Here is a 27,620-nt window from a genome sequence, read left to right on the forward strand (position 1 = left end):
GAAAAAGCAGTTCTTGAATCGGTTGGTACATGACCTCAGACTTTTATATCTCATTCCTAATAGAGGACTGGTTGTCAAATAGGAGGCAGAGAGTGGGGGTCAATGGGTGCTATTCGGATTGGCGGATGGTGACTAGTGGAGTGCCCCAGGGGTCAGTGCTGGGGCCTCAGCTATTTACCATTTATATAGATGATCTGGAGGAGGGAACCGAGTATAGGGTGTCGAAATTTGCTGATGACACCAAAATTGGTGGAAAAGCAAATTGTGCGGAGGATGGGGAGAGTCTACAGAAGGATCTAGATAGGCTGGGCGAATGGGCCAGGAAATGGCAAATGGAATTTAATGTTGGCAAGTGCGAGATGGTCCACTTTGGTAGGAATAATGGTAGGAAGGATTATTACTTACGTGGAGAAAAACTGCAGCAGGCGACGGTGCAGAGGGACCTAGGGGTCCTTGTGCATGAGTCGCAAAAACCCAGCTTGCAGGTGCAGCAGGTGGTCAGGAAGGCGAATGGGATGCTGGCTTTCATCGCGAGGGGGATTGAATATAAAAGTAGGGAGGTCTTGCTGCGGCTGTATAGGGCATTGGTGAGGCCGCAGCTGGAGTACTGTGTGCAGTTTTGGGCGCCGCACCTGCGCAAGGATATTTTAGCCTTGGAGGGAGTGCAGAGGAGGTTTACTAGGCTGATTCCAGAGTTGAGGGGGTTGAGCTATGAGGAGAGGCTGAATAGATTAGGCTTGTACTCGTTAGAGTTTAGAAGAATGAGGGGAGATCTCATTGAGACGTATAAGATGATGAATGGGATGGATAGGATAGAGGTGGAGAGACTCTTCCCGCTCAGAAAGGATAGTAGGACTAGGTGGCATAGCCTCAAGATAAAGGGGGGGCGGTTTAGAACAGAGTTGAGGAGGAACTTCTTCACTCAAAGGGTGGTGAATCTCTGGAATTCTCTGCCCGTTGAAGTGGTGGAGGCTACCTCGCTAAATATTTTTAGGACGCGGGTTGATGGGTTTTTGATGAGAGAGGGGATTAAGGGTTATGGGGAGAGGGCGGGAATGTGGAACTGAGCCACGACAGATCAGCCATGATCTTATTGAATGGCGGAGCAGGCTCGAAGGGCTAGTTGGCCTACTCCTGCTCCTATTTCTTATGTTCTTATGTTCTGATGGAAGAAGGTGGAAGAGAGAATGTCCAGGGTGAGTGGGTCTCTAATTATACTGGCGGCTTTGCCAAGGCTGCAGGAAGTATGGACAGAGTCAATGGATGGAAGGCTGGTTGCATGATGGGCTGGGCTACGTTCATGACGTTTTGTAGTTCCTTGCAGCCTTGGTTAGAGCAGCAGCCGTACCAAGCTATCATTCAACCAGAAAGAATGCTTTCTATGAAGCATCTGTAAAAATTGGTGAGAGTCATAGCTCACATGCCAAATTTCTTTTGCCTTGGACATTCCAATAATTAATTGGAGGATATTTCTGTTCATGTGGAATTGGATTTCAGGCAAGCGTTCCGGTAATCTATTTATTAGTGTCACAAGTTGGCTTACATTAGCACTGCAATGAAGTTACTGTGAAAATCCCCTAGTCGCCACACTCTGGTGCCCGTTCGGGCACACTGAGGGAGAATTTAGCTTGGCCCAATGAACCTAACCAGCACGTCTTTCAGACTGTGGGAGGAAACCGGAGCACTCGGAGGAAACCCACACCAACACGGGGAGAACGTGCAGACTCCGTACAGACAATGAATCGAGCCGGGAATCGAACCCGATCCCTGGCACTGGAAGGCAGCAGTGCTAACCACTCACGGAGGATTAGGTGAGGGAGAGCTGGGTGTTGCCAGAACACTACACTTTTGGATGATGTTGCTAAAAAAGAAGGTGGGGGGCAATGATGGAGCATTGGCTTACACCAAAGATAATGCAAGAGCAGGAAGAGAAACCATTTCTCTGGTGATAATTAAACAAATAAGAAAGTAACCAGCAAACGCAGCCCAGCCAGTTAGAGAATGGTGGAGAGGCATATTGGAAGGTTATGTGGTCAAGTGGATCAAAAACTCCAGACAGGTTGAGAAGGACGAGAAAGGAAAATTTGTCTTTAGCACAGGCATATTAACATTGCAATGAAGTCACTGTGAAAATCCCCTTGTTGCCACACTCTGGTGCTACTTAGGATACACTGAGGGAGAATTTAACATGGCCAATGCACCTAACCAGCACGTCTTTCAGATTGTGGGAGGAAACCGGAGCACCCAGAGGAAAGTCACAAGTGACTTTGATAAGGGTTGTGAGAGGGCAGAAACTTGACTGGAGACACTCAAAATGAAGATCTGGGCATGCACTTGGGAGGCGACAACACATTTAAGGACTTTGGGGAGGCAAAACCGACTGGAGATGGGGCAGTAGTTTTCAAAGAGGGTTGAATTGACTTTTAAGGAGATAGATGATAATGGGAGATTTGGAGAGCCATTAACATGATACGGTGGCACGGTGGTTAGCACTGCTGCCTCACAGCCTCGAGGACCTGGGTTTGATTCCCGACTTGGGTCACTGTCTATGTGGAATCTGCACATTCTCCCCATTTCTGCATGGGATTCCTCCGGGTGCTCCAGTTTCTTCCCACATCCCAAAGATGTGCAGCTTAGGTGCAGTCACCATGCTAAATTGCCCATTAGTATGCTGGGATGCATAGGTTAGAGAGAGTAGTGGAGTAAATATGTGGTGTTACAGGAATGGGACCTGGGTGAGATTGTTGTCAGTGCAGACTCAAAGGGTCGAATGGCCTCCTTCTGCACTGTAGGGATTCTATGGTTTCTAACAATGCCAGCCAACATGTGAACCAGCAGAGAACATGGGTGGTTTAGAACTTCAGGGGGAATAGGGCTGTGGAAGCAGGAGATGAGTCTTGTGGACAAGATGGGCTTGAAGAGGCCATTGGAGCTGGAGGACACAGAGTAAATTCAGGACTAAGGGAGAGAGAAACTTTACAACCAACAGAAAAGCAACAAATTGTATTTATATAGCACTTTTAATGTAATGAAACAACCCAAGGTGTTTCTTTCCTGAGGAATTCTGGACCAGAATCCCATGTCACATTCAACTCTAACAATGTTTCTATTTTGACATAAATGTGAGGAAAGATCCTCCAGGACTAATTCTGTTGACAAATTTGGGACCCCATATCAAAACAAGCTTTGTTCATTACAGTTCAATATAACTCAAACAAAGGAAGCAGCTTAACCATTAACAGTTGAACAATTTTGTTTTAAATGAAAAGAAACTTCTTCAATTTCTAACTTGTTACTGTTTCAGTTCCAAATAAGCAACATTCTCTTAGCCTTAAAACTCCACTTCAAATACAATTAGCAACCACAAGCATACTTGCTATAACAAGTGCACATAGACATGAAGCTTTCAAAGCGATTTTTGTGGAGAGAGAGCAGCTTGTAGAAAACCTCTGTCCTCAAAACAAACCCCAGCCAGAACTGAAAGCTGTTTTTTACTCTGCTACAAACATAGCTCCTCCCATTAACTACATTTTCATATGACCATGTCAATCAACCTAATCAAAATCACCAGTTGAAATCTTCATTTTTAAATAAAAGTCTATTAGTTCTCTCCTAAGTAAATATTCCAAGGCTAAAATGAGTAATTGTCTTTCCCCTGGCATCTAAGCTGCATTCCCCCCCAGACTACTGACTGCCTATAGAAAAAAGCTGAATTTTAATACATTTCCCTTTGCCGTAAAATAATGAATGGCACACTATTATCACAGCTGGCCCTCTAAAAATGAACCAACAATCTGAAAAGGTGTCTTCCTTTTCCAAAAACCTCTAATTTTGCCACACTATTAGTACCACATCAAATTTAGCAATATGTAGTCCAGTTCAGTCTTTCTTCTCCAGTGCTGAATATTCTCTCCTTTCACATCAAAGAAATAATAAAGCATCTTCAATCACATTGTCCCTTCTTGCCCTAAGATCTTCAAATTAAATGCCAATATTAATAAACTCAATTTAAACATCAATTTTTTATTTTTAAACTTCTCCATAAACTTCAGTGGAATGCAATCAGTGTAAACAGTTGTCTCTGATGAAGTGATGACAACATAAATGTTAAAATGTCACAGTGCCAACAGTAAACTCAAAGTCTTCTTCTTGTTGATCAAATATTTCTTTTGATGAGTATTATATTTCTGGAAAAAATAACCAACAGGTCTTTCCATCCTTCCATCATCTTATTGTAACATTGCAGCACCAACACCCACATCATAAGACCATAAGATGTAGGAGTCGATTTAGGTCATTTGGCCTATCGAGTCATTCAATCATGGCTGGTATGATTCTCATCCCCATTCTCCTACTTTCTCCCCATAACTTCTGATCCCCTTATTGATCAAGACCGTATCTATTTCTGTCTTAAAGACACGCAATGACCTGGCCTCCATAGTCCTCTGAGGCAACGAGTCCCACAGATTCACCACCTTCCGGCTGAAGAAATTCCTCTTCATTTCAGTTTTAAAGGAACGTCCCTTCACGCTGAGGTTGTGTCCTCGAGTTCTAGTCTCTCCCTCTGGTGAAAACATCCTCTTCACATCCATTCTATCTAGGCCTCTCGGTTCCTCCTCATCCTTCTAAACTCCCAGTTGCCTCAACTGCTCCTTATATGACCAACCCTTCATTCATTCGCATCAATGACCACCTTTAATTGCTTTGCATAATTTGGTGTCACCGAAACTGGTGTGGTGCCTAACACAATATTCAGATTGTCAAATGCCTCCTGACATTCAGACATCCATAGAAATTTCCTGTGCTTTTTCAGCAGGCCAGTCAGTGGAGCAACCGCACTGCGAAACTTTGGCATGAATTTCCTATAGAAACCACTCATGCATCGGAATCACAACACTTCTCTTCCCATTGACGGTATTTGGAACTCCCCAGTAATTTTGTTTTCACATTCTGTAGGGTCATCTGTCCATGTCCAAACTGTATGGCCTAAAAATGTGCCTTGGGTTTTTGCAAATTCATTCTTAGCCACAATTAATACCAAGTCAAACAAACAATTCCTTTAATTCCTCGATGGGCTGAGTCACCTAAATCTGCTCCTATGTCTTATGGTCTTATGGTCTAAATGATCTATCCACATCTGATTAAGATTTAGTCCAGAAATGACCTTGTTAATTAGTCTTTGGAATGTTGCTAGCATATTTTTCACTCCAAAGGGCCTGACTTCAAACTGATAAAAACTATTTGGCATCACAAAACTTCCTCCGCTCTTTCTGATAAAGGTACTTGCATGTATCCTTAAAATAAGTCAAGTTTGAGAATGGAATTTGTTGGTCCCATCTTTTCAATACAGTCTTTCAATCGAAGTATGGGATACAATCATAAAACCATAAAACCCTACTGCGCAGAAGGAGGCAATTTGGCCCATGCATCTGCACCAACCACAATCCCACCCAGGCCCTATCCCCATAATCCCATGCATTTACCCTAGCCAGTTCCCCTGATACTGAGGGGCAATTTAGCATGGCCAATCCACCTAACCTGCATATCTTTGGATTGTGGGAAGAAACTGAAGCTCCCAGAAGAAACCCATGCAGATACAGGGAGAACGTGCAAATTCCACACAGACAGTGACTCAAGTCAGGAATTGAACCCAGGTCCCTGGCACTATGAGGCAGCAGTGCTAACCACTGTGCCACCGTACTGCCCTCACATTGTAACCACACTGACTTTTCTATAGTCCACACATAATCCTTGTGTACCATCTGGTTTTGGTACCATCATAATAAGATCCAATCACTAGAACTCACTTCAATGATATTACTCCGAAGCATCCTTTTAATCTCTTTTGAAACTTGTGCCAACTTTAATGGATTGAGTCTGTACAGATGCTGCTTAATTGGAACAATATGATAACAACTATATCATGCACAATTACTTCTGTATTTGCTAGTTTGTTCCCACATATAGCTCAATGTGACATTTTCAGGTCATTTTAATTTGCTTCTAGAAAGTAACTCAGTAATTTATCCAAATTTCTGATTAGTTCCCCATTGTCCAATCTAATTTGGAGAATGTCAAACTCAGATTCATCCAAACTTGTGTCTTCACTCTGACTTATAACAACTAACACATCCTTTCTTCTGTTTGCCTTCCCCATCAAAATACTATTTTACCATAATAAAATGACACACTCTATGAATTTTCCTTTTCTCACTTTTTTTTATTTACTAAGGCCCATTAAACCTTGTTTTTAATGGTAATGATACTAATACTTTTACCCACAATCAAAGCTACAAATTTTGACCTATCTATTTCTTTTTTCATCACATGTTGTGCCACCTTTGAATGCCATCTATCCAACTCACCAGCCCTAGTTAATCTCTTATAGAATCATACAGTGCAGAAGAGATCATTCAGCCCATTGTGTCTACACTGACACACAAAAAACACCTGACCTCCCATCCCATCCCATTCACCAGCACTTGGCCCATAGCTTTGAATGTTATGGTGTGCCAAGTGCTCCTCCAGGCACTTTTGAAAGGATGTAGGGCAAGCCACTCTCCCAATTAGCGCATTTGAGATCATCACCACTATCTGGGTGAAAATGTCCCCCCTTAATATTCTACCCCTCAACTTGAACCAATGTCCGCTTGTAACTGACCCTTCAGCTAAGGGGAACAGCTGCTCCTTACTCACCTTGTCTTTGCTCCTCATAATCTTGTACACCTCAATCAGGTTGCCCCTCAGTCTTCTCTGCTTCAGTGAAAACAAACAAAGCCTATCCAACCTCTCTTACATGATCCATCCCAGACAGCATCATGGTGAGTCTCGTCTGCATTCTCTCCAGTACAATCATATCCTGCCTATAATGTGTCTCTAATTTTGACATATAGTCCAACAATATAGTTTCAGAACATTGACTCACCAATTTCTCCTTGATCAATTTAAGTGCTCCTCTTACCTCATGTCCAAAATTCAATTCAAACAGATTGAATTTAGTTAACTCATTTGGTGTATCTCCAGTTGCAGAAAGCACAAATGGAATTTCTTTATCCCAATCCTCTGGATAATCCTTACAATAAGCCCTAAACAAGGTTTTCAAAGTTTGATGCCACTGTTCTAAAACTCTCTGAATGATATGTAGTTGATGTAGATTGCTTTTCTTCTTAGCTACCCATAACTTCCCTTGGAGTCAACTTGGATCCTTGATCTGATTGAATTTCCGTGGGCAGTCCACGTCTGGTTAAAAAAAAAACTTGAAGCAACTCCTCTACAATCCTCTTAGCTGTAATACTATGTATTGGGATGGAAATCCAGTCAACAAACTCCTCCTTTTCATTTTAGTCAGGGGTCCCAAGCAATCAATTTGGACCCTCGTAAAGGGTTCCTCAACATTTGGGACAAATGGAGCATTTGTGCGAGCAATTCCCTGTCGCTGTGCATTCTGTCACAACATCGCTAAGGGTTTTTTTGGTGACCCCAGTACTTGTCAAGGTGTACGAATACAACAGTCAGTACTGACATTAAAGTAAGTGTAACACGTGAGCATTCAGAAGCAATTGTGTTACCCTCGAAGAAAAACCAGCCATCTATGTGTGGACAGCTGAGGGACATTGTGATAGACCACATTTGCCTTAAGGTGGAATCAGTTGCAGACCCAGTGATTGTGGAAGCTTTTTTCGCCAATCTGTCCAATCGTCTGTACATATCCCAAGAGAATGATAAGGATGCCCACCTGATTCCTGATCACATGATTCATGCACTTGGCCACATCGCAGTGACATTAAGAGACAGCCGAAGGTGATGGAACCGATTTCTGCAAAGTTCTGCGGCAGAAATCCTGCCAACCTCCATCCCAGCTGAATGTTCTTATTATCGATCAGCTGTGCTGCTTGGTCATCACTGGGAATCAATATATTTACCAAGAAGTGTGGAACCTCTTTCAACAAATCAGTGTGAAAACCAATTCTGTTGTCTACTCAGCAGCTAAAGACCACAAAGATCATGGATATAGGCATTTCTCCCCGGCAGTTATCAGTGCCCTCGTTAATTACAAAAACTAGTTGGAATCAACGAGCAATCAGAAGTTTCAATTGGCACCATCAGGAGAACTCTGAAAACCAGTTGCGTGCCTTTGAGCTCTCTGACAGAGATACTAATCCCAATTTATTTTTAGAGGGACGTACATACAATGTGCTCACCTGTCACCGAATGCCTAGTGGAATGCAGGGACAGTGGCAAGGCAGACGTGTAATTTATACGATGTATGCCTTTGACACTTTTTTTTGTGTCGTGACAGAAAGAGCTAAATATTTTATGGACTTGTCAGGCCTGTTTTATTGAACAGTAATCTTGATTCATTTCATATTTGACGGGTAGCCGACTGCATACCTATCAAGAAGAGAATAACTGTGTGTACATTGCGAGTAAATAATGCGTAATAACTTATTCAGAAAGAAGCAAGCTGAAATGCTCTAATTACTGTCTTTACATCCCATCAGTTTTCTGCTTGAAGGTTATGTGTGATTCAATCTTTAGCATGGAAATGATAAAATTCTTCAAGGAGTTTCGAGGGAAATTTATGCTGAAATGAATCCAGTGCTAATCCACTACCAGGACAAACAAAAAGAATTATTTCTTATGAATAGATCCTCCTAATGGATTAGCATTCCCTGACCTGTGATAAAATGTGAGTGTTGTGTCTTCAACAAATAATGACTGATAGACCATGCAGCTATCTTCTCGCTTGTCCTCTGTTCACTTTGTTTGGAAAACCAATTCCTGTCCGCACTACCTTAATGTTGTCTTTAACCTTTTGGAAGTAATTACAATGTTAAACTCGCGCAGGCAGGAAATTATGCCAAGACTTTAAGTCGTGTTTTAAAATTAGTGGACAAAAAAAAAGTAAACCGTAAAAAGTAAAAAAGTAATAGAAAGTAAACTGCCGCAGTCTACCACTCCTCTCAGGATTAAGAGACATGCTTGAATGCTACCAGTGCATGCTTCCCTCTCTCTCTATCTGAGAATGTATAATATTACGTACTTCTGTACCCTATAGTGCAGAAGGAGGCCATTTTGCCCATCCTCAGGAATTCTATGACCTTGCCCACCATGGAGCGGGAAACGGTCCGACAGCGGAAATCTCCGTTGACTTCAGGCAGGAATTTCCAGTCTCGCCTGAGCGAGGCTGTAAAATCCTACCCATCGACTCTGCATCAACTCTCTGACAGAGTATCTTACCCAGGCCCTTTCCTTCACCTGATCCTCATAATCCCATTTACCTCAATAATCCACACACCTAGGGATACAAAGGGGGACTTTATCATCTCCAATCCACTTAACCTGCACATCTTTGGACAATAAGGGGCATTTTATCGAGCCAATCCACTTAACCTGCACATCTTTGGACTGTGGGAGGAAACTGGAGCACTCGGAGGAAACCCATGCAGATACAGGGAAGAATGTGCAGATTCTACACAGGGGGCCCAATTTTACCATTGCGTCACACCCGTTTTCAGGCGTGGGATGATTCGTGTGATCTGCACCTACATCTGCGCAGATGCCCATTTCACCAAGGCCCGAAAATGGCTGCGATCCGTAGCGCACCCAAAACAGACGCAACAGTGATTTAAATGTATTTGCACGCGTTGAAATTGAATTAATGGGCTGCCCGCCCAACTTGACCAGCATCACCTCCTTTACTATCGTGTTCGCCCGTCCATATTCGGCACGAAACAGACACGCTCGGCACAGGTCTGTTTCAGGCGCTCCAGCTTCTGAAGAGGTAGGTTCAGAGCTTCCAACAGCTCTCTGGCTCAGATCGGTGGTGGGAGGGAGGGAAGCGGGCCAGGAGGTGGGGAGGGAGGGATGGAGGAGGGAGGTGGGTCATCTGTACCTCTGGTGGGGGAAAAGAGACGGGGGGGGGCGGGGGGGGAGGAGGGAGACCTGATTGTTCTCTGGTGGAGGGGAGGGAGGAGGGAGGCAGGTCAGATGTACCTATGGTGGGGGTGGGGGGGGGGGAGGGCAAGAGAGAGATGGGCCAGATTATTTTCTGGTGAGGGGGAGGGAGGAGGGATGCCCAATGGCTCCCTGGTGAGTGGGGAGGAGGGAGGAGGCCAAATGGATCTCTGGTGGAGGGTGGTGGGGAGGCAGGGGGGAGTGCTATCGCTCTGTGGGCGATCGGTGGGGAGGAAGGGGGACAGAGGGTCGTGATTTGGTCTGGGTGGTGGTGGCATGGGTGGGTAAGGGGAAGAGTTAAGTCGAGAGAGTGGGGTGATATCTGCAGGGGGCCATGGCTCCCAGCGTCGCTTTATTCATTTTTTGCGGCCTGGGACTGATGTGGCAGGGGTGACCGCGCACGCGCAGTTCAAATCTCCGATCGGAGCTGCAGCGTTTCGGGCCCTGCTCATAGCAGGGATTGTCGTCAGTGCAAATTCGATAGGCCAAATGGTCTCCTTCTATACTGCACTACCGGATGTGTACCTCCACAATCTGCCTTTCTTTTCGGGGTGGTGCGGTGGCATCGAGATTAGCACTGCTAACTCACAGTACCAGGGACCTGGATTCGATTGCTGGCTTGAGTCTCTGTGGAGTTTGCACATTCTCTTCGTGTCTGCGTGGGTTTTCTCCAGTTTGCTCCCACACTGTGAAAGATGTGCTGGTTAGGTGCATTGACCCAAACAGGCGCCAAAATGTGATGACTAGGGGAGCTTTACAGTGACTTCATTGCTGTGTTAATGTAAGCCTTACTTGTGACTAATAAATATACTTTACTTTTTGTTTTAAAACTGCAAATCCGCAGCCACGATAGTGGTGGCTCATTGTTGTGCTTCCTAAATCTGTGCACTGACCTGTCTGACACCATTCACTCTTCCCTTTCTTGCGCTTGAACAATTGATCCTGTTCTTCTCCAGCCACATAACAAGCTCTTCAAGGAGCTTGACCGCTGGTTAATTGGAGGCAAGTGGCTGCTGGCTTCGTCCTCTTTTGAAAATTGAGATCATTTTGTTTAAAAGTGCCCACACCCAAACTTGCGCTTGTGGTGTCAGAGATTTTGGGTACCAGCAACCTTAGGCACTCTGAGTCGATTTGAGTACAAACAGTGCGAGACACCATGCATAACCCGTTATGGGGCCTTTACTGACTTCTGCACAAGAAGAAACTAGCTTGCAGCATCCTGCAAGTTTTTCTGAAGTTACAAACAAACAACTTAGCAATTATAGTCAATTATAGCAAATCAGAAACAAGCAATTTTTCGAATCCTTCATTTGCATACAGATTTGCCAATTAAATCCTGGTGTTTCGCCCTTTCTCATCCAATGAAAAACGGACTTTTGCTCATCCTTTATTTGCATAACATATCCCCATAGCTCGCCTTTGGTATTTGTTATGGAAAAATTTGGTCTTGCTCACCCTTTGGTGAAGGCCAAAAAACAGAATGTTATGGGGTCCACACAGATGAAGATTAGCTTATTCATCCTGAATAGCAGACACTGACCCCTTTTGTAGTTCTGCAAGCTGACAAAACATTTTCCACTATTACACAGAGAAGGCATGAAACTTTAATTTGAACACTTCAACTTCTGCACAATTTAACTTCCAAATGATGAAACCTCAATCTGAGCATTTTGACTTCCACAGTGGATGATTGCAAATCTAGCCTGGGGCTAGATCGTTTAACATCTTACTTGAAAGATACCACCTCCAAGTCTTTCACTGCTGCAATATCTTAGCCTCGATTTTCTCACCCAAGTAAGACTTTGAACTTACAGACTTTCCGAATCAGAAGCAAGAATGCTATTAAGTCTACAACTGACTCCAACTGTATTTCTACCAATAACAAATAGCACTCTGCCTGAAATCAGTAAAAGTTCCCGTAGTCCCAGATGACCATAAGTTGCTTCCTCTCCCCTTTGAGGGGGAGAGCTGACTGGTTTTGATTTAATCTGACGATCACCACACCTCAGGCGAGGGGCATGGTTGAGAAGCCAGGACCTTCATGAATCAGGAATAGGAGTTGAATTTGAATTGAATTGATGTCACTCTGCATCACAAACCATCGGTCCAGCCAACTGAGCTAACTGACTCCGCAAAATCAGTACAAACTGGGTATCTCCAAGACCGCTGTGGTTCAGCTCCATACAATGTTGTTCCAGCTACCACAGATGACAGGGTATTATTGCAGATTTGATGTTGTATTTTGACTTATAACCAAAAGTTTATAAAACCCAGGGTGGAGTAGATAAATTCATTCCTTGTTTTAAAATTAAAGAGAAGTATTGATGACATTATGAAAAGAATCACTGCTCTAAAGGTTACTATCTGAATATACATGTTGATCAATGCCAAACCGCAGCATAAACTAGGAGTCCACCACAGGAATACAATATGACATTTAATATTTCTACTCTTTATTTGCAGATTGATCAACTTGCCACCATGAAGTACAGCCTCCCTGCATTTACAGATCTTGAATTCAATTCCATCAAATCTCTCATTCTGGGCAAGATCATGGGTAAGCAGTTGAAAATTTCTCTTGATTTTAATGATGGCACTGTTTGTATTTGGTCTGGAATGCATTCCCTGGAAAGGGTGTTGGATGCAGTTTCCAGTAGTAGCTATCAAAGGAGATTTGGATAAGGACAACATTTCCAAGGCCAATGATGCAGGTGTGTTCTGTTTTGTTCTTTTAATGATCCAGGAGAATGTTAGTCTCCAAACAATTATAAAGGTCGATTACAAAACAGTAAATAGTACAAGAGAAATACAAGCAATGGGTCTCATTGGGGACCATGATAACATGGCTGGTTTGGAGCTCAAGTGTCCCTGGCACCGTTCTTGATGCCAGTCCAAGGTGAAGTCCAATGTATCCAAGTTGAAGCTCCCTTTTAGTGTGGGATAAACAAGCTTTTGTGAGACTTGGTATAAACACATGCTTGGAAAACAATATACAAAAGTAACAGTAGAAGGTCAACTTGGCCTGCGGTTACTGTGATACCATTATATGGTACAAAACATAGCTTCACCCCATTCTTAGATTCCCATAGCATGGGTGTTGCTAAGTTGGCTGGCAAATATATTACCTCATTAATCTCTACTAAGAAGTCTCACAACCGGGCGGCACGGTAGAACAGTGGTTAGCACTGCTGTTTCACAGCTCTAGGGTCCTGGGTTCGATTCCTGGCTCGGGTCACTGCCTGTGTCTGCATGGGTTTTCTCCGGGTACTCCGGTTTCCTCCCACAGTCCAAAGATGTGCGGGTTAGGTTAATTGGCCATGCTAAAAAATTGCCCCTTAGTATCCAGGGAAGCGTAGGTTAGAGGGACTGGTTGGGATTGTGTTCGGTGCAGACTCGAAGGGCCTCTTTCTGCACTATAGGGTTCTATGATCTATGAACACCAGGTTAAAGTCCAACCTGTTAGACTTTAACCTGGGGTTGTGAGATCTCTGACTGTGCCCATCCCAGCCCACTACCGGCATCTCCACATCTTTACTTTCTGTTTAGGGTCTAATTGGATAATTCTTTCAGATAGGTGTTGCAGGTGCAGTGGACTGAATACCATCCTCTGTGCAATAGAATTCCATGATTCTATCCTTTGTCTACATCTGAGTCAGTGCCTGTGGACTCGAGAATGGTGACAGTTGGTTATGTTTGTTCTGACAGTAGATGTTTTAGCTTGGGAGAATTCTACATGAAGAGAATAGGACTGTCTGGTCCCATGCTGTACAGGAAGGTTGAATACACAGCAGCAATGCCAGTACTTTGAATGCCATGCTGATGTTGGTCAGGTGTGTTGGCATCTTAATAAGTGAATTTAAATGAGGAACATAATGAAGAACTTAAAGGGGATGCATGTCTTATCAAAAATTAGAACACAGGTGCCTTGCCGTCTCTAAGGGGGCAGAATGAGGACCCATTGAAACATTGTGTCTGTGCCGAGTCAATGTAAAAATGCCCTCTTTATGTCACAGATCAGCATGGAACTCACAAAGTGAAATTGGGATTCTGACAGAGAAGAAAGAAGGGCTTATGCCTTTATTCTTGGTGTATCAAGTTCTGAAGACCCGCTAACCCTTTGAGGTCTGGAATTTGAGGCAGGAGTTGGGAAATACTTGGCAATGGCCATCTCCACCAAGTAAAGTTCAAACCCTTCACCCTGATCTTCAACAGCACCACAATCACTATTCACCAAGGCTCCTCAGACAGCACCTTCAAAACCCATGACCACTACCATCTAGAAGGACAAGGGTAGCAGACACATGGGAACACCACCGCCTGCAGGGCCCCGTCCAAGCCACTCATCATTCCGGCTTGGAAATATATTGCCGTTCCTGTACTGCAGCTAGCATAATATCCTGAAAGTCCCTTCCTAACAGCACTGTGTGTGTACCAACATCACAGGGACTGCAGCAGTTCAAGAAGGTAGCCCATCACTGCCATCTGAAAGGCAATTAGGGATGGCCAATGAATCCTGACCTAGCCAGCCATACCTACATAATTTTAAAAACTTGTACCTCACCATCAACCTCCAGGAATCATAGTTGGCTAGCCTGACCAATATTATTGACAACTTCATCAGTCATTTCAACACGGTTTCTTATTTACTAAAAAGAAAGCACTGGAACCTCTGCCACAGCTGAGAACTAATTGTTAAAAATTAGCCCACAAACCCAAGTTCACAGAGCATTTTGTTGGCTCTGGACTTTTTTGACTGTTTATTTGCCTCTTCCAGGAGATTGTAGGGGAGCGGCAAGAAGGAGGGAAGTGAAGCAGTGTTTAGCCATGGTGATAAGCTGGGTAGCCCAGCTGATTTTATTTTCTTATATTCAGATTAATTAATTTAAACTAACCCGACAAGCAAAAAAATGTTGTAATCATACACCAGGACAATGCTGTGGCACAGTGGTTGGCACTGCTTCCTCACAGTGCCAGGGACCTGGGTTTGACCCCTGGCTTGGATCACTGCCTGTGTTGAGTCTGCACATTCTCCTCGTGTCTGTGTGGGTTTATTCCGGGTGCTCCAGACATGCTGGTTAGGTGTATTGGCCATGTTAAATTCTCCCTCAGTGTACCTGAACAAGTGCCAGAGTGTGGCGATTGGGGGATTTTCACAGTAACTTCATTGCAATGTTAATATAAGTCTACTTGTGACACTAATAAATACATTTTAAAAACCAGGATTTTTTTTTAACAGAAGAAACTTATAGCAGTGGCAGTATGCTTCTTATCATTTTGAACCTGCCGAGAATAGTCTTAACTGATTTCATGACTGTCAACAGTGAGAAAAGGTCAGCACTTTTTATTCATTGTTTTAAGTTGCCATCCCTTCCATTCATAAATTATTTCAACTATTTAAACTAAAGCACTGTTAACACAACCAGCAGGTAGCTACCTGAGGGTGTGATGAATAGAGATTTAGGGCAGGATTTTACAGCCTCCCTCGGGCGAGGCTGGAAATTCCCACCTGAGGTCCCACCTGTTGTCGGACTCTCGCCCGCACCGATTCTGTGGCAGGTGAGGTGGTAGAGTTGTGGCCTTAAACTGTTTCCAAGGAATAATAAATGAGAATATTTTTACTCCTGTTGCCATGCTTTATAATATAGAAATGCATCTTCTGCCCTCTTCAGTCGGAGAGGAGAATTTAAAACCTTCAGTTTTTTTTCTTTCAATGGGCAGGATTCTACAGCCTCACTCGTCCCAGAACCGTAAAACCCCGCCTGAGGCTAATGGCAATGTCCATCCCTTGCCCACTCCGATTCCCGTGGCGGGTGGGAGGGGTGGTAAAATTCCAGTGTCTACGCGAGTGAAATGAAATCTTCAAACAGCTGTCGGCTATTTATTTCAACGATTCCTTCACCTCTCGTTGTACAAAGGTTTTTTTTTCTGAACCCACTAAGCAAATTCTCGTGCATACCAAAAGAGTCATTGACAGTTTGGAGTGATTCATGAGTTTAGTTTATTCCATCAGCAGGTCCATTAGCACAGGATGTTAATGAGCAAATTGATTAATCATTGCATATCTAACGGTGTGCACCAGTAAGTGGCACACAGGTGCAAGTGGCAATGTGGAAGTATGAGTAGTTATAAGGGCGCTTCAATGGTTCAAATTTAGACTGGGATAGTTTCGGTGTAAAGGACAGAAAGGGACAAGAGCTCTTCGAGTACGTTCAAGAAAATTTTCCACTGCGGTATGTTTCTGGTCCAATGAGAACATAGAACACTACAGCACAAACAGGCCCTACGGCCCACAAGTTGTGCCGATCATATCCATACCTACCAGGCCTATCTATAACCCTCAATCCCATTAAATCCCATGTAATCATCCAGAAGTCTTTTAAAAGACCCCAATGAGTTTGCCTCCACCGCTACTGACGGCAGCCGATTCCACTCACTCACCACCCTCTGAGTGAAAAACTTACCCCTGACATCTCTTCTGTACCTACTCCCCAGCACCTTAAACCAGTGTCCTTTCATAGCAACCATTTCAGCCCTGGGAAATAGCCTCCGAGAATCCACCCTATCTATACCTCTCAACATCTTATAAACCTCTATCAGGTCACCTCTCATCCTTCGTCTCTCCAGGGAGAAAAGACCTAGAGAAAGGAAGCATTACTAGATCTGGCTCTTGGGAATAAGGTGGCCATGCAGATCAAGGTACAGGAGGGGTACATTTAGTGTGATCATTGTGTCACACGGTTTATGTTGACAATGGAAAAGAACACCGGAAGATCCAAACTAAATATAGTTAACTGTAGGAGAGGCAATTTTAAAGGGGTAAGGATGGACCTAGGCCAGATAAATTGGAATCAAAGAAAATTAGCAAGCAAAACTGTAACTGAACAATTGGCTGCCTTTAATACTGTTCATGTACAGTCCAAGTATACACTCAGAAAGAGGAAAGACAGAGCAACTAAATCCAGAGCTCTCTGCATGATGAAAGAAATAGAGGGGCAAATTTTTCCTTTGTGCCCATCACAGGAATCAGAGCGGGCGAGTGGTGGACCATAGAAAGGTTCATTGACCCTGAGCGGGATTTTCTGGTTTCGAGGTGAGCGTGGTCAGAAAATCCTGCCCATAGAGTGAGGTGATGTAGAAAAGGTATACTTGTGGCAGGGGATGATACAATTACAGAAAAGTTTGAACATCAAAGGTTCAAAGAGGATTTCAAAAGGCAAACAAGAGAAGAAAAGAGAGACCATGAGAACAGATTGGCAGGTAACATCAAAGGGAATCTATAAATCTTCGCTAGGCATATAACTATTTAAAGGATGCTAAGAGGAAGAATCGGGATAATTTGGCAAAAATATTCTTAACTGATTTCATGACAGCAAGGAAAGATCCAGCATTTTTTATTCATTATTTTTAGTTGGCACCTCTTCCATTTATAAATCATTTCAACTATTTAAACTAAAACATGTTAGCGCAACTAGCAATCTGAATGGAGGCAGAATACATGGCTGAATACTTGCATGCGTCTTTGCCAAGGTAGTAGATACTGCCCAAATTGAAAAGGGAGAGTTTTGATTAGGCTGTCTGGATTTAAAGTTGATAAGGCATCAGGATCGAATGAGATGCATTCAAGGATAGTGAAGGAATTGAAGTTGGAAATTATCGTGGCACTAACCATAATTTTCCAATCTCTACTAGACTCAGGAATGGTGCCACAGGACTGGAGGTCTCACAAATCCTTGTCTAAAAAAGATTGCAAAGATAAGCCCAGCAACCACAGGACGGTTACCTTAACCTCCGCAGTGGGAATCTTTTAGAAACAATAGTTTGGGACAAACTTAATAGTCACTTGGACAAATGTGGGGTAATTAAGGGAAACAAGTATTGCTTTGTTAAGGGAACATAATAGAGATGTAATTAACAAAAATGGATTCAAAGACAGGGAATGAGAATGTTGTACAATGATAAATTTTAAAGAATACCTCAAAGGAGGTAACTGGCTGCTGAAATTTCTGGCCATCCTAGAATATTTTGCAAATGAATAACACAGTTGTTAGAAAGAAAAGTCTGAATGAAGTGCATTTGCTAAAATGTGCTTCCTCCCATTAGCAGGTGATCAGGTATTCAGTTCACAATGTACAAATATTCGACATATCACAATTACAGCGTACAAATAATCATCTCCAATAATGAACCTGGTTAATTTCTCAAGAACATTAAAAAATATAGATTTTACAACATCATTTAAAAATAGAAGCATTGTTTTCTCTTAAATTCTATAATGGTATGTGGGTATCACTGGCTAGGCCAGCATTTATTGCCCATTCCTAGTTACCCTTCAGAAGGTAGTCTTCTTCATAGAATTCATAGAATCCCTACAGCACAGAAGGAGGTCATTAGGTCCATCGAGCCTGTATTGACAACAATCCTACCCAGGCCCTATCCCGGTAACCCCACATATTTATCCTACTAGTCCACCTGATACTTAAGGGTAATTTAGCATGGCCAATCTACTATCCCACACATCTTTGGAATGTGGAAGTTAACTGGGGCACCTAGAGGAAACCCACACAGACACGGGGAAAATATGCAAGCTCCGCACAGTCACCCAAGGCCAGAGTTGAACCTGGCTCTCTGACGCTGTGAGGCAGCAGTGCAACCACTGTGCCATTGTGCCACCCAATAACTTAAATCATAGAATTGTTCCAGTGAAGAAAGAGGCATTCAGCTGCCTTCTTGAACCACTGCAGCCCAGGTGGTGTAAGTGGTGTATATCCACAGTGATATTATGGAGCGAGTTCCAGGATTTTGACCCAATGACAGTGAAGGAACGACAATATAGTTTCCAAGTCAGGGTGGTGAGTGACTTGGAGGAGGACCATCACGTGGTGTCTTTCCACATGTTTCTGCCCTTGTCCTTCCAGATTGAAGCAATTGTGGGTTAGGAAGTAGCTGTCTAAAAAGAATAAGTGAGTTCCTGTAAAGCACCTTGTAGGTGGTTTACACTGGGGGGGCTTGAATGTTTGTGAAAGGAGTAGCAGTCAAGTTGCTTTATTCTGAATAGTGTCAAGCTTCTTCAGTGTTGAAGGAGCTGCACTCATCCAGGCTAGTGGAGAGTATTCTATCACAAATCCTGACTCATACTTTGTAGATGAAGTGAACAGGCTTTGCAGAGTCAGGAGTTTAAACTGTAAAGTGTATTTCTTAGTGTCACAAGTCAGCTTACATTAACACTGCAATGAAGTTACTGCAATGAAAATCCCCGAGTCGCCACACTCAGATGCCTGTTTGAGTACACTGAGGGAGAATTTAGCACAGCCAATGCACCTAATCAGCACATCTTTCAGACTGTGGGAGGAAACCACAGCAATCAGAGGAAACCCATGCAGACACAGGGAAAATGTGCAAAGCCTGCAAAGACAGTGACCAAGCCGGGAATCAAACCTCGGTCCTGGCACTGTGAGGCAGTAATGCTAACCACTGTGCCACAGTTGAGTTACTTATCACAGGATTCTTAGCCTCTGATCTGCCCTTGTAGCCATAGTATTTATATAGCTAGTCCAGTTCCAGTTTCTGGTCAATGGTAACTCCAAGGATGCTGACAGTGGGATATTCAGCAATGGTAATGCCATTGAATGACAATGGATGATTTTGAGATCCTCTCGTTTTGGAGATGGTCATTGACTGGCACTTGTGTGGTGTGGATGGTATTTGCCACTTGATAGCCCAAGCCTGGATACTGTCCAGGTTTTGTTGCATTTGGACTGCCTCAGTACCTGAGGAGTCATGAATGGTGTTGAACATTGTACAGTCATTAGTGAATATCTCCACTTCTGACCTCATGATGGAGGGAAGGTCATTGATGGAACAGCTCGAGATTGTTGGGCTGAAGAACTCCTGCAGTGATGTCCTGAAACTGAGACAATTGACCTCCAAACACTGCAATGAATGCCCTTTGTGCCAGGTATGACTCCCCTGATTTCCACTGACTCTAGTTTCACAGGGACTCCCTAATGTCATACTTGGTCAAATGCTGCCTTGATGTCAAGAGCAGTCACTCTTACCTCAACTCTGGAGTCTAGATCTTTTGTCCCTATTTGAACCAAGACAGTAATGAGGTATGTGACCCTGGCTGAACTCAAACTGAGCAGGATATTGCCACTTGATAGCACTATTGATGACCCCTCCAGCACTACTGGAGATTGAGAGTAGACTCAAGGGGAGGTAAGTGGCTGGGGTGGATTTATCCTCTTTCTCATGCACAGGGCGTAACGTAATTTTCCATATTGCCTGGTAGATGCCTCTATAAATGCAGTATCATAGTGACTTTGTTACTGGCGTAAAGACCCAGAAATATGAGTTCAATTCCCTTTATGGCAGCTTGGAATTTGAATTGAATTAATTGAACGTGGAATATAAAGCTGGTATCAGTAATATTGACCATGAAAGTACCGAATTGTCATTAAAAAAAATCGGTTTCACCAATTTCCTTTAGGGAAGGGAGCCTACAGTTTTTCTTGGCCTGACCAATATGTTATTCCAGACCTACTAACTCTGAACTGTCTCTCAAATGCCTGTTCAAGACTCTCAGTTGTATTGAAGTTGGAGGAAACACCATCACTTCCTGAAGGGTATTTAAAAGTGGGCAATAAAGGCTGGCACAACCAGAAATACTCACATCCCGTGAATAAATTTTCAACGACAGTCATCCAGTAACATGCAGGAAAAATTGTACATGCCAACCTCAGGATTCTAATGAAAACCACAATACTCATAAGTATCAAATGATTTGGAGGTTTCTTTGAGCTTTGTGGATACTTTCAAGTGGAATTTGATAGTGTTTGAGTTGGAGTCAGTCCCATGAGCCACAAGTAATATCTTCTGAAGTTTGGTTTTAACACTGTCGTGATTCACAACCTTCTTTGGCAGATGACTGAACAGTTCACATCACAATTGGGAACAGTTACTGGGAGGTTCTTGATTCATTTCACGCTGGAATAGATGAAACATCTGAATGTGTTTGAAGAGCTATAACAGTTACTTAACCCTAAATCACACAAAGCAACAAAGCACATCAGAGGCAATTGATTGACACAAGCTTACAATCAGTCCTCATGCCAGTTTATTCATCCATCCAAATGAAAAATGTAACCGCTCCAATCTTTGGTTGATTGACAAGTTCTCTTATCGACATAGATGTTCTCACACCAAGTTTGCAAGTGTTAATACGAGTGTGTAACTTCCTTCCAGTGAAGAACTTATCAGGTGCCAGACATAGAATGCTATGGAGTTGGTAGGATAACTCAAAATGCAGCTTATTTCTGATATGTGTTGCAAGGATCTACTTTAGAGAATGTACCTACAGCCTTCTCAGATTCTCCATTTGATTACATGTGTCCATCTAACTGGGAAAGTAACATGAGGCAAGCCTAGTGGTATTATCACTAGAGTATCAGTCCAGGAATTCATAGGCATTGCTGGCTGGCTAGTGTTTATTGTCCATCCCTACTTCCCCTTGTTCAGAAAGCAGCTGAGAGTTAACCACATTGCTGTGGCTCTGGAGTCACATGTAGGCCAGACCAGGTAAGGATGGCAGATTTCCTTCCCTAAAGAGACATTAATGATCCAGATGGTTTTTTCCGACAGTTGACAATGTTTCACGGCCATCAGTAGATTCTTTATTCCAAATACATTTTATTAAATTCAAATTCTACCATCTGCCATAGGGAGATTTGAACCCAGGTCCCCAGAACATTTGTTGAGTTTTTGGATTAGTAGTCTAGAGATAATACTGCTAGGCTATCACTTCCCAACACTTGGCAAGATTAAGATAGAAGGGCAAAGAGATAATTGAACCTCTGTGATACGACACCAAGAACCATCATAATTATGCAGGATAGCATGCTAACAGTTAAAGCTGATCTACAAGGTTTGCTGATGTGCAGTATAGGAACATTCCGGAATGAAATCCTGACATCATTTTCAGTCTTAGGGAAGCTGAAGACCGAATACCAGAGCTGAGTCTAAACCAATTTGGTTCTTCACAGCCAGAAAAGATCCTTCATTCATTCTTAGACAAAGTCAAGAGTGAAACTGAACTTAAGTTACATCAAACAGTTATTATCTCTCCTGTAACTGTACCAGTAAAGTGCTGTTCTGGAATAATCGTGATCCCAAAGACAAATGACTCAATTAAAACCTGTATGGACAATTTCTAGCATGGGGCTAGCGATGCCAGGAATCCAGTGCTCAGAAAGGTGCAGAGGCCGTGGCACCCAGCGGAAATCTCGCTACACGGCCTCCGCTTACATCTCCTGGTCTACTGCACTGCTAGAGCAGTGCAATGGACTAGGTGAATGGTCCCCATGACTTCAGTTTTAAGGGCAAAGCAGGATTACCATTGCAACAACACTTCATCATCAGTAGAGATCATCAGTTGGATAAAACTAATCTGTCTCACAACAGGACAAAACGTTATCAGAGGTAAGCAGAAATGTGGGGTTGAGATTACAATAAGATCAGTCATGATCTTGTTGAATGGTGGGGCAGCTTCAAGCGACCAAGTGGTCTACTCCTGGTCCTAATTAGTATGTTCATATGTATGCCTGTATGTAGGACCCATTGTCAGAGGCAGCTCCACAGGGAGCTTATACTTAACAAAGCCTTTAACATCACTCTTGCATCTGTTAGAACATAATAGATCCACAGTGTGCTATTCAGATTCATATTTAAAATACTCTGTTCAGATAGGAGGCACAATCTTGCGTTACCTTGTCCTATTGGAATGTAAAGAAATACACAAACAAATCTGATCTCTATCTTAGAATGCCTACACTGCAGAAGGAGGCCATTTGGCCCATCAAGTCTGTACCAACTACAATCCCACCCAGGCCCTATTCCTGTAACCCCACATATTTGCCCTGCTAATCCCCCTGACACTAGGGTCAATTTAACATAGCCAATCAACCTAACCTGCATGTCTGTGGACTGTGGGAGGAAACCAGAGCACCCAGAGGAAATCTACGCAGATACAGGGAGAATGTGCAAACTCCGCACGGACAGTGACCCAAGGCCAGAATAGAACCCAGGTCCCTGGCACTGAGAGGCAGCAGTGCTAACCACTGGGCCACCGTGTCGCCCCTGTCTCATGGTGTGCCACCATGCTGCCTCTATCTCACAGTGTTGTGTGGTTTCTTTCTTCTGTTCTTTGGTGGAATCTGCATAATGGATATTCGATTTTTGTCCTGCCTCCTGATGATTGGTCGTGAAGCCATGCTATGACTTTGCTCCTTATTTCTCCATAACACCAACTCAGCTGCTTTTACTGGCATCAACCAACATAGAATCATAGAGTCCTACAGTGCAGAAGGAGGCCATTTGGCCCATCAAGTTAACACCAACCACAATCCCATCCAGGCCCTATCCCCAGAACCCCATGCATTTAAATAGTTGGTTCCCCTGACATTAAGGGACAATTTTGCATTGCCAATCCACCTAACCCACACATCTTTGGACTGTGGGAGGAAACCAAGCACTCTGAAGAAACTCACACAAACAAGGAGAGAATATGCAAAGTCCACACAGACAGTGACCCAAGCCAGGAATTGAACCCAGGTTCTTGACACTGCGAGGCGGCAGTGCTGCCCAGGTCCCATTTAAAGTCTTCAATATGCATGGGTAGCTTGGAGAACCTGGAGCTATTTTCCTTCAAGCAGAGCAGATTGAGAGGAGACTTGATAGAGATGTTCAAAATCACAAGCAGTCTGAGCAGAGCAGATAGGGAAAACTGTCCCCATTGACAGAGGGCTCAAGAGTCAGAGGACAGCAATTTAAGCTGATTAGCAAAAGAACCAATGGCAACATGAGAAAAACCTTATTTTACTTAGCATATGGTTAGTCTTTGGAATGCACTGTGTGGGAGTCTGATGGAGATAGAATCAACTATGGCCTTCGAAAGGGGATTAAATAAGCGCCTGAGGAGAGGATAAACATCATCATGGGGGAAAGGTTGAGGAATGAGCTAAATTGCTTTTGGAAGATGGCAAATCTGTTGCCCATCACTTTTACACATGTCTGCGATTTGTCAGTCAAAGTATTCTGTATATGACTTTTTTTTTCTTTATTCTTTCATTGGATGTGAGTTTCGCTGGCAAGGTCAGCATTTGTTGCCCATCCCTAATTATCCTTGAACTGACTGACTTTCCACATCATTCCAGGGGGCAGTTCGAGCCAACCACATTGTTGTAGGTCTGGAGTCACGTGTAGGCCAGACCAGGTAAGGGCGGCAGATTCCCTTTCCTAAAGGATATCAGTGAGCCAGATGGGTTTCTATCACAAGCGATGGTTGTCATGGTCACCATTATCGAGACTAGCTTTTCAATTCCAGCGGAGGGTGTGGAGAGTCTGCAGAAGGATCTAGATAGGCTGGGCGAATGGGCCAGGAAATGGCAAATGGAATTTAATGTTGGCAAGTGTGAGGTGGTCCACTTTGGTAGGAAGAATGGTAGGAAGGACTATTACTTACGTGGCGAAAAACTGCAGCAGGCGACGGTGCAGAGGGACCTCGGGGTCCTTGTGCATGAGTCGCAAAAACCCAGCTTGCAGGTGCAGCAGGTGGTCAGGAAGGTGAATGGGATGCTGGCCTTCATAGCGAGGGGGATTAAATATAAAAGTAGGGAGGTCTTGCTGCAGCTGTATAGGGCATTGGTGAGGCCGCAGCTGGAGTACTGTGTGCAGTTTTGGGCGCCGCACCTGCGCAAGGATATTTTGGCCTTGGAGGGAGTGCAGAGGAGGTTTACTAGGCTGATACCGGAGTTGAGGGGGTTGAGCTATGAGGAGAGGCTGAATAAACTGGGCTTGTACTCGTTAGAGTTTAGAAGAATGAGGGGAGATCTCATTGAGACGTATAAGATGATGAATGGGATGGATAGGATACAGGTGGAGAGACTCTTTCCGCTCAAAAAAGACAGTAGGACTAGGGGGCACAGCTTCAAGATAAAGGGGAGGCGGTTTAGAACGGAGTTGAGGAGGAACTTCTTCACTCAAAGGGTGGTGAATCTCTGGAATTCTCTGCCCGTTGAAGTGGTGGAGGCTGCCTCGCTAAATATTTTTAAGAAGCGGGTTGATGGGTTCTTGATAAGAGAGGGGATTAAGGGTTATGGGGAGAGGGCGGGAAAGTGGAACTGAGCCACGACAGATCAGCCATGATCTTATTGAATGGTGGGGCAGGCTCGAAGGGCTGGATGGCCTACTCCTGCTCCTATTTCTTATGTTCTTATGTTCTTATTTATGGATTGGATTTAAATTCCACCAGCTGCTGTGGTGGGATTTGAACCCATACGACTTCTGTTTTTAAACTTCTCCGGGTTTACTGCAAGCCAGTCATGATTTTGGTTTTTTTTCATTTGTAATCCTTACTCCATGTAAGTCTAAAATCTGCATTTGGTAAGTGCGACAAATTCTCAAATTACAAATCAATGCTCACATTGTGTTTAAGGGACTTCTAACTTAGGGAGTTAGCACCCGACATCAAACAAGTGGATTGGTGTCACCCACATGATGATGAAGTTTTTATAGCAGCATTTTTATCCTCCAGCACATCCTTGGGGCACGGTGGCACAGTGGTTAGTACTGCTGTCCCACAGCGCCAAGGGCCTGGGTTCAATTCCTGTACCTGCGTGACTGTCTGTACAGAGTCTGCATATTCATCTCGTGTCTGCGTAGGTTTCCTCCCACTGTTAGAAAGATGTGCTGGTTAGGTACATTGACCATGCTAAATTCTCCATCAGTGTACCCGAACAGGTGCCGGAGTGTGGAGCAACTTGGGGATTTTCACTGTAACTTCATTGCAGTGTTAATGTAAGCCTACTTGTGACATTCATAAATAAACTTTAGAAAGTTAAAATCTGCATTATGTAAGAGTAACAAATCCTCAAATTATAAGTTAATGCTCACATTGTGTTTAAAGACTTTCAACTTTAAATTCGCAGTTCATTTATTCGTGTCACAAGTAGGTTTACATCAAACACTGCAATGAAGTTACTGTGAAAATCCCCTGGTCGCCACACACCGGCACCTGTTCGGGTGCACTGAGGGAGAATTTAGCATGGTCAATCAACCTCATCTGCACATCTTTCGGATTGTGGGAGGAAACCGGAACACCCGGAGGAAACCCATGCAGACACAGGGAGAACGTGCAGACTGCACACAGACAATGACCCAAGCCGGGAATCAAACCCAGGTCTCTAGGGCTGTGAGGCAAAAGTGCTAACCATTGTGTCATCGTGCCACCCATGCCACCGTGCCACCCCTAACTTTGTTAGGAAGTTAGTACTCAACCATTTATATAGATGATCTGGAGGAGGGAACCGAGTGTATGGTGTCGAAATTTGCTGATGACACCAAGATTGGGGGAACGGCAAATTGCACGGAGGGTGTGGAGAGTCTACAGAAGGATCTAGATAGGCTGGGCGAATGGGCCAGGAAATGGCAAATGGAATTTAATGTTGGCAAGCGCGAGGTGGTCCACTTTGGTAGGAATAATGGTAGGAAGGAATATTACTTACATGGAGAAAAACTGCAGCAGGCGACGGTGCAGAGGGACCTCAGGGTCCTTGTGCATGAGTCGCAAAAACCCAGCTTGCAGGTGCAGCAAGTGGTCAGGAAGGCGAATGGGATGCTGGCCTTCATAGCGAGGGGGATTGAATATAAAAGTAGGGAGGTCTTGCTGCGGCTATATAGGGCATTGGTGAGGCCGCAGCTGGAGTACTGTGTGCAGTTTTGGGCGCCATACTTACGCAAGGATATTTTGGCCTTAGAGGGAGTGCAGAGGAGGTTTACTAGGCTGATGCCGGAGTTGAGGGGGTTGAGCTATGAGGAGAGGCTGAATAAACTAGGCTTGTACTCGTTACAGTTTAGAAGAATGAGGGGAGATCTCATTGAGACGTATAAGATGATGAATGGGATGGATAGGATACAGGTGGAGAGACTCTTCCCGCTCAGAAAGGACAGTAGGACTAGGGGGCACAGCCTCAAGATAAAGCGGGGGGCGGTTTAGAACGGAGTTGAGGAAGAATTTCTTCACTCAAAGGGTGGTGAATCTCTGGAATTCTCTGCCCGTTGAAGTGGTGGAGGCTACCTCGCTAAATATTTTTAAGACGCGGGTTGATGGGTTTTTGATAAGAGAGGGGATTAAGGGTTATGGGGAGAGGGCGGGAATGTGGAACTGAGCCACGACAGATCAGCCATGATCTTATTGAATGGCGGGGCAGGCTCGAAGGGCTAGATGGCCTACTCCTGCTCCCATTTCTTATGTTCTTATGTTCTAAGTAGATTGGTGTCACCAACATGATGAAGATGTTTTTAAAGAAACATTTGTATCCCCTTGCACATTCTAAATTCAAATGTGAGCAGTTTAGGGACTTAATAAGCATCCGCAATGTGTTGAAATGTTCTTAAGCTTTGGTGACTGGTTTCCATTTTCTGTGGGTTAAAATCACTTCAATCCTGGGTGTTAAATCAGACAACAGCCTGCTGATGAGAGCACTACAGCCAGATTTAATGTGTAAAAATCAATACCAGCAGCAATATTGTTCGCCATTTGGCTTATCCTTTGTTACTTCAATTAATGATCGAATTCTGAAATTACACTCAGAAGAATGAATTAGTGGGTA

General features: G+C 43.8%; 1 protein-coding gene across 1 annotated transcript in view; it reads left to right on the forward strand.

Annotated features, from left to right (window-relative positions):
• The window catches only part of LOC145350299 (contactin-associated protein-like 5), a 644,548-nt gene that overhangs the window by 534,433 nt on the left and 82,495 nt on the right, over positions 1-27,620 (forward strand). Inside the window, exon 21 of the mRNA XM_080199493.1 lies at positions 12,421-12,514. Coding sequence (XP_080055619.1) covers positions 12,421-12,514 — 94 coding nt within the window. The remainder of the gene's footprint in view (positions 1-12,420; positions 12,515-27,620) is intronic.

The sequence above is a fragment of the Carcharhinus amblyrhynchos genome, chromosome 11, assembly GCF_965287045.1.
Source record: "Carcharhinus amblyrhynchos chromosome 11, sCarAmb.v2.hapA, whole genome shotgun sequence".
NCBI classification, from domain to species: domain Eukaryota; kingdom Metazoa; phylum Chordata; class Chondrichthyes; order Carcharhiniformes; family Carcharhinidae; genus Carcharhinus; species Carcharhinus amblyrhynchos.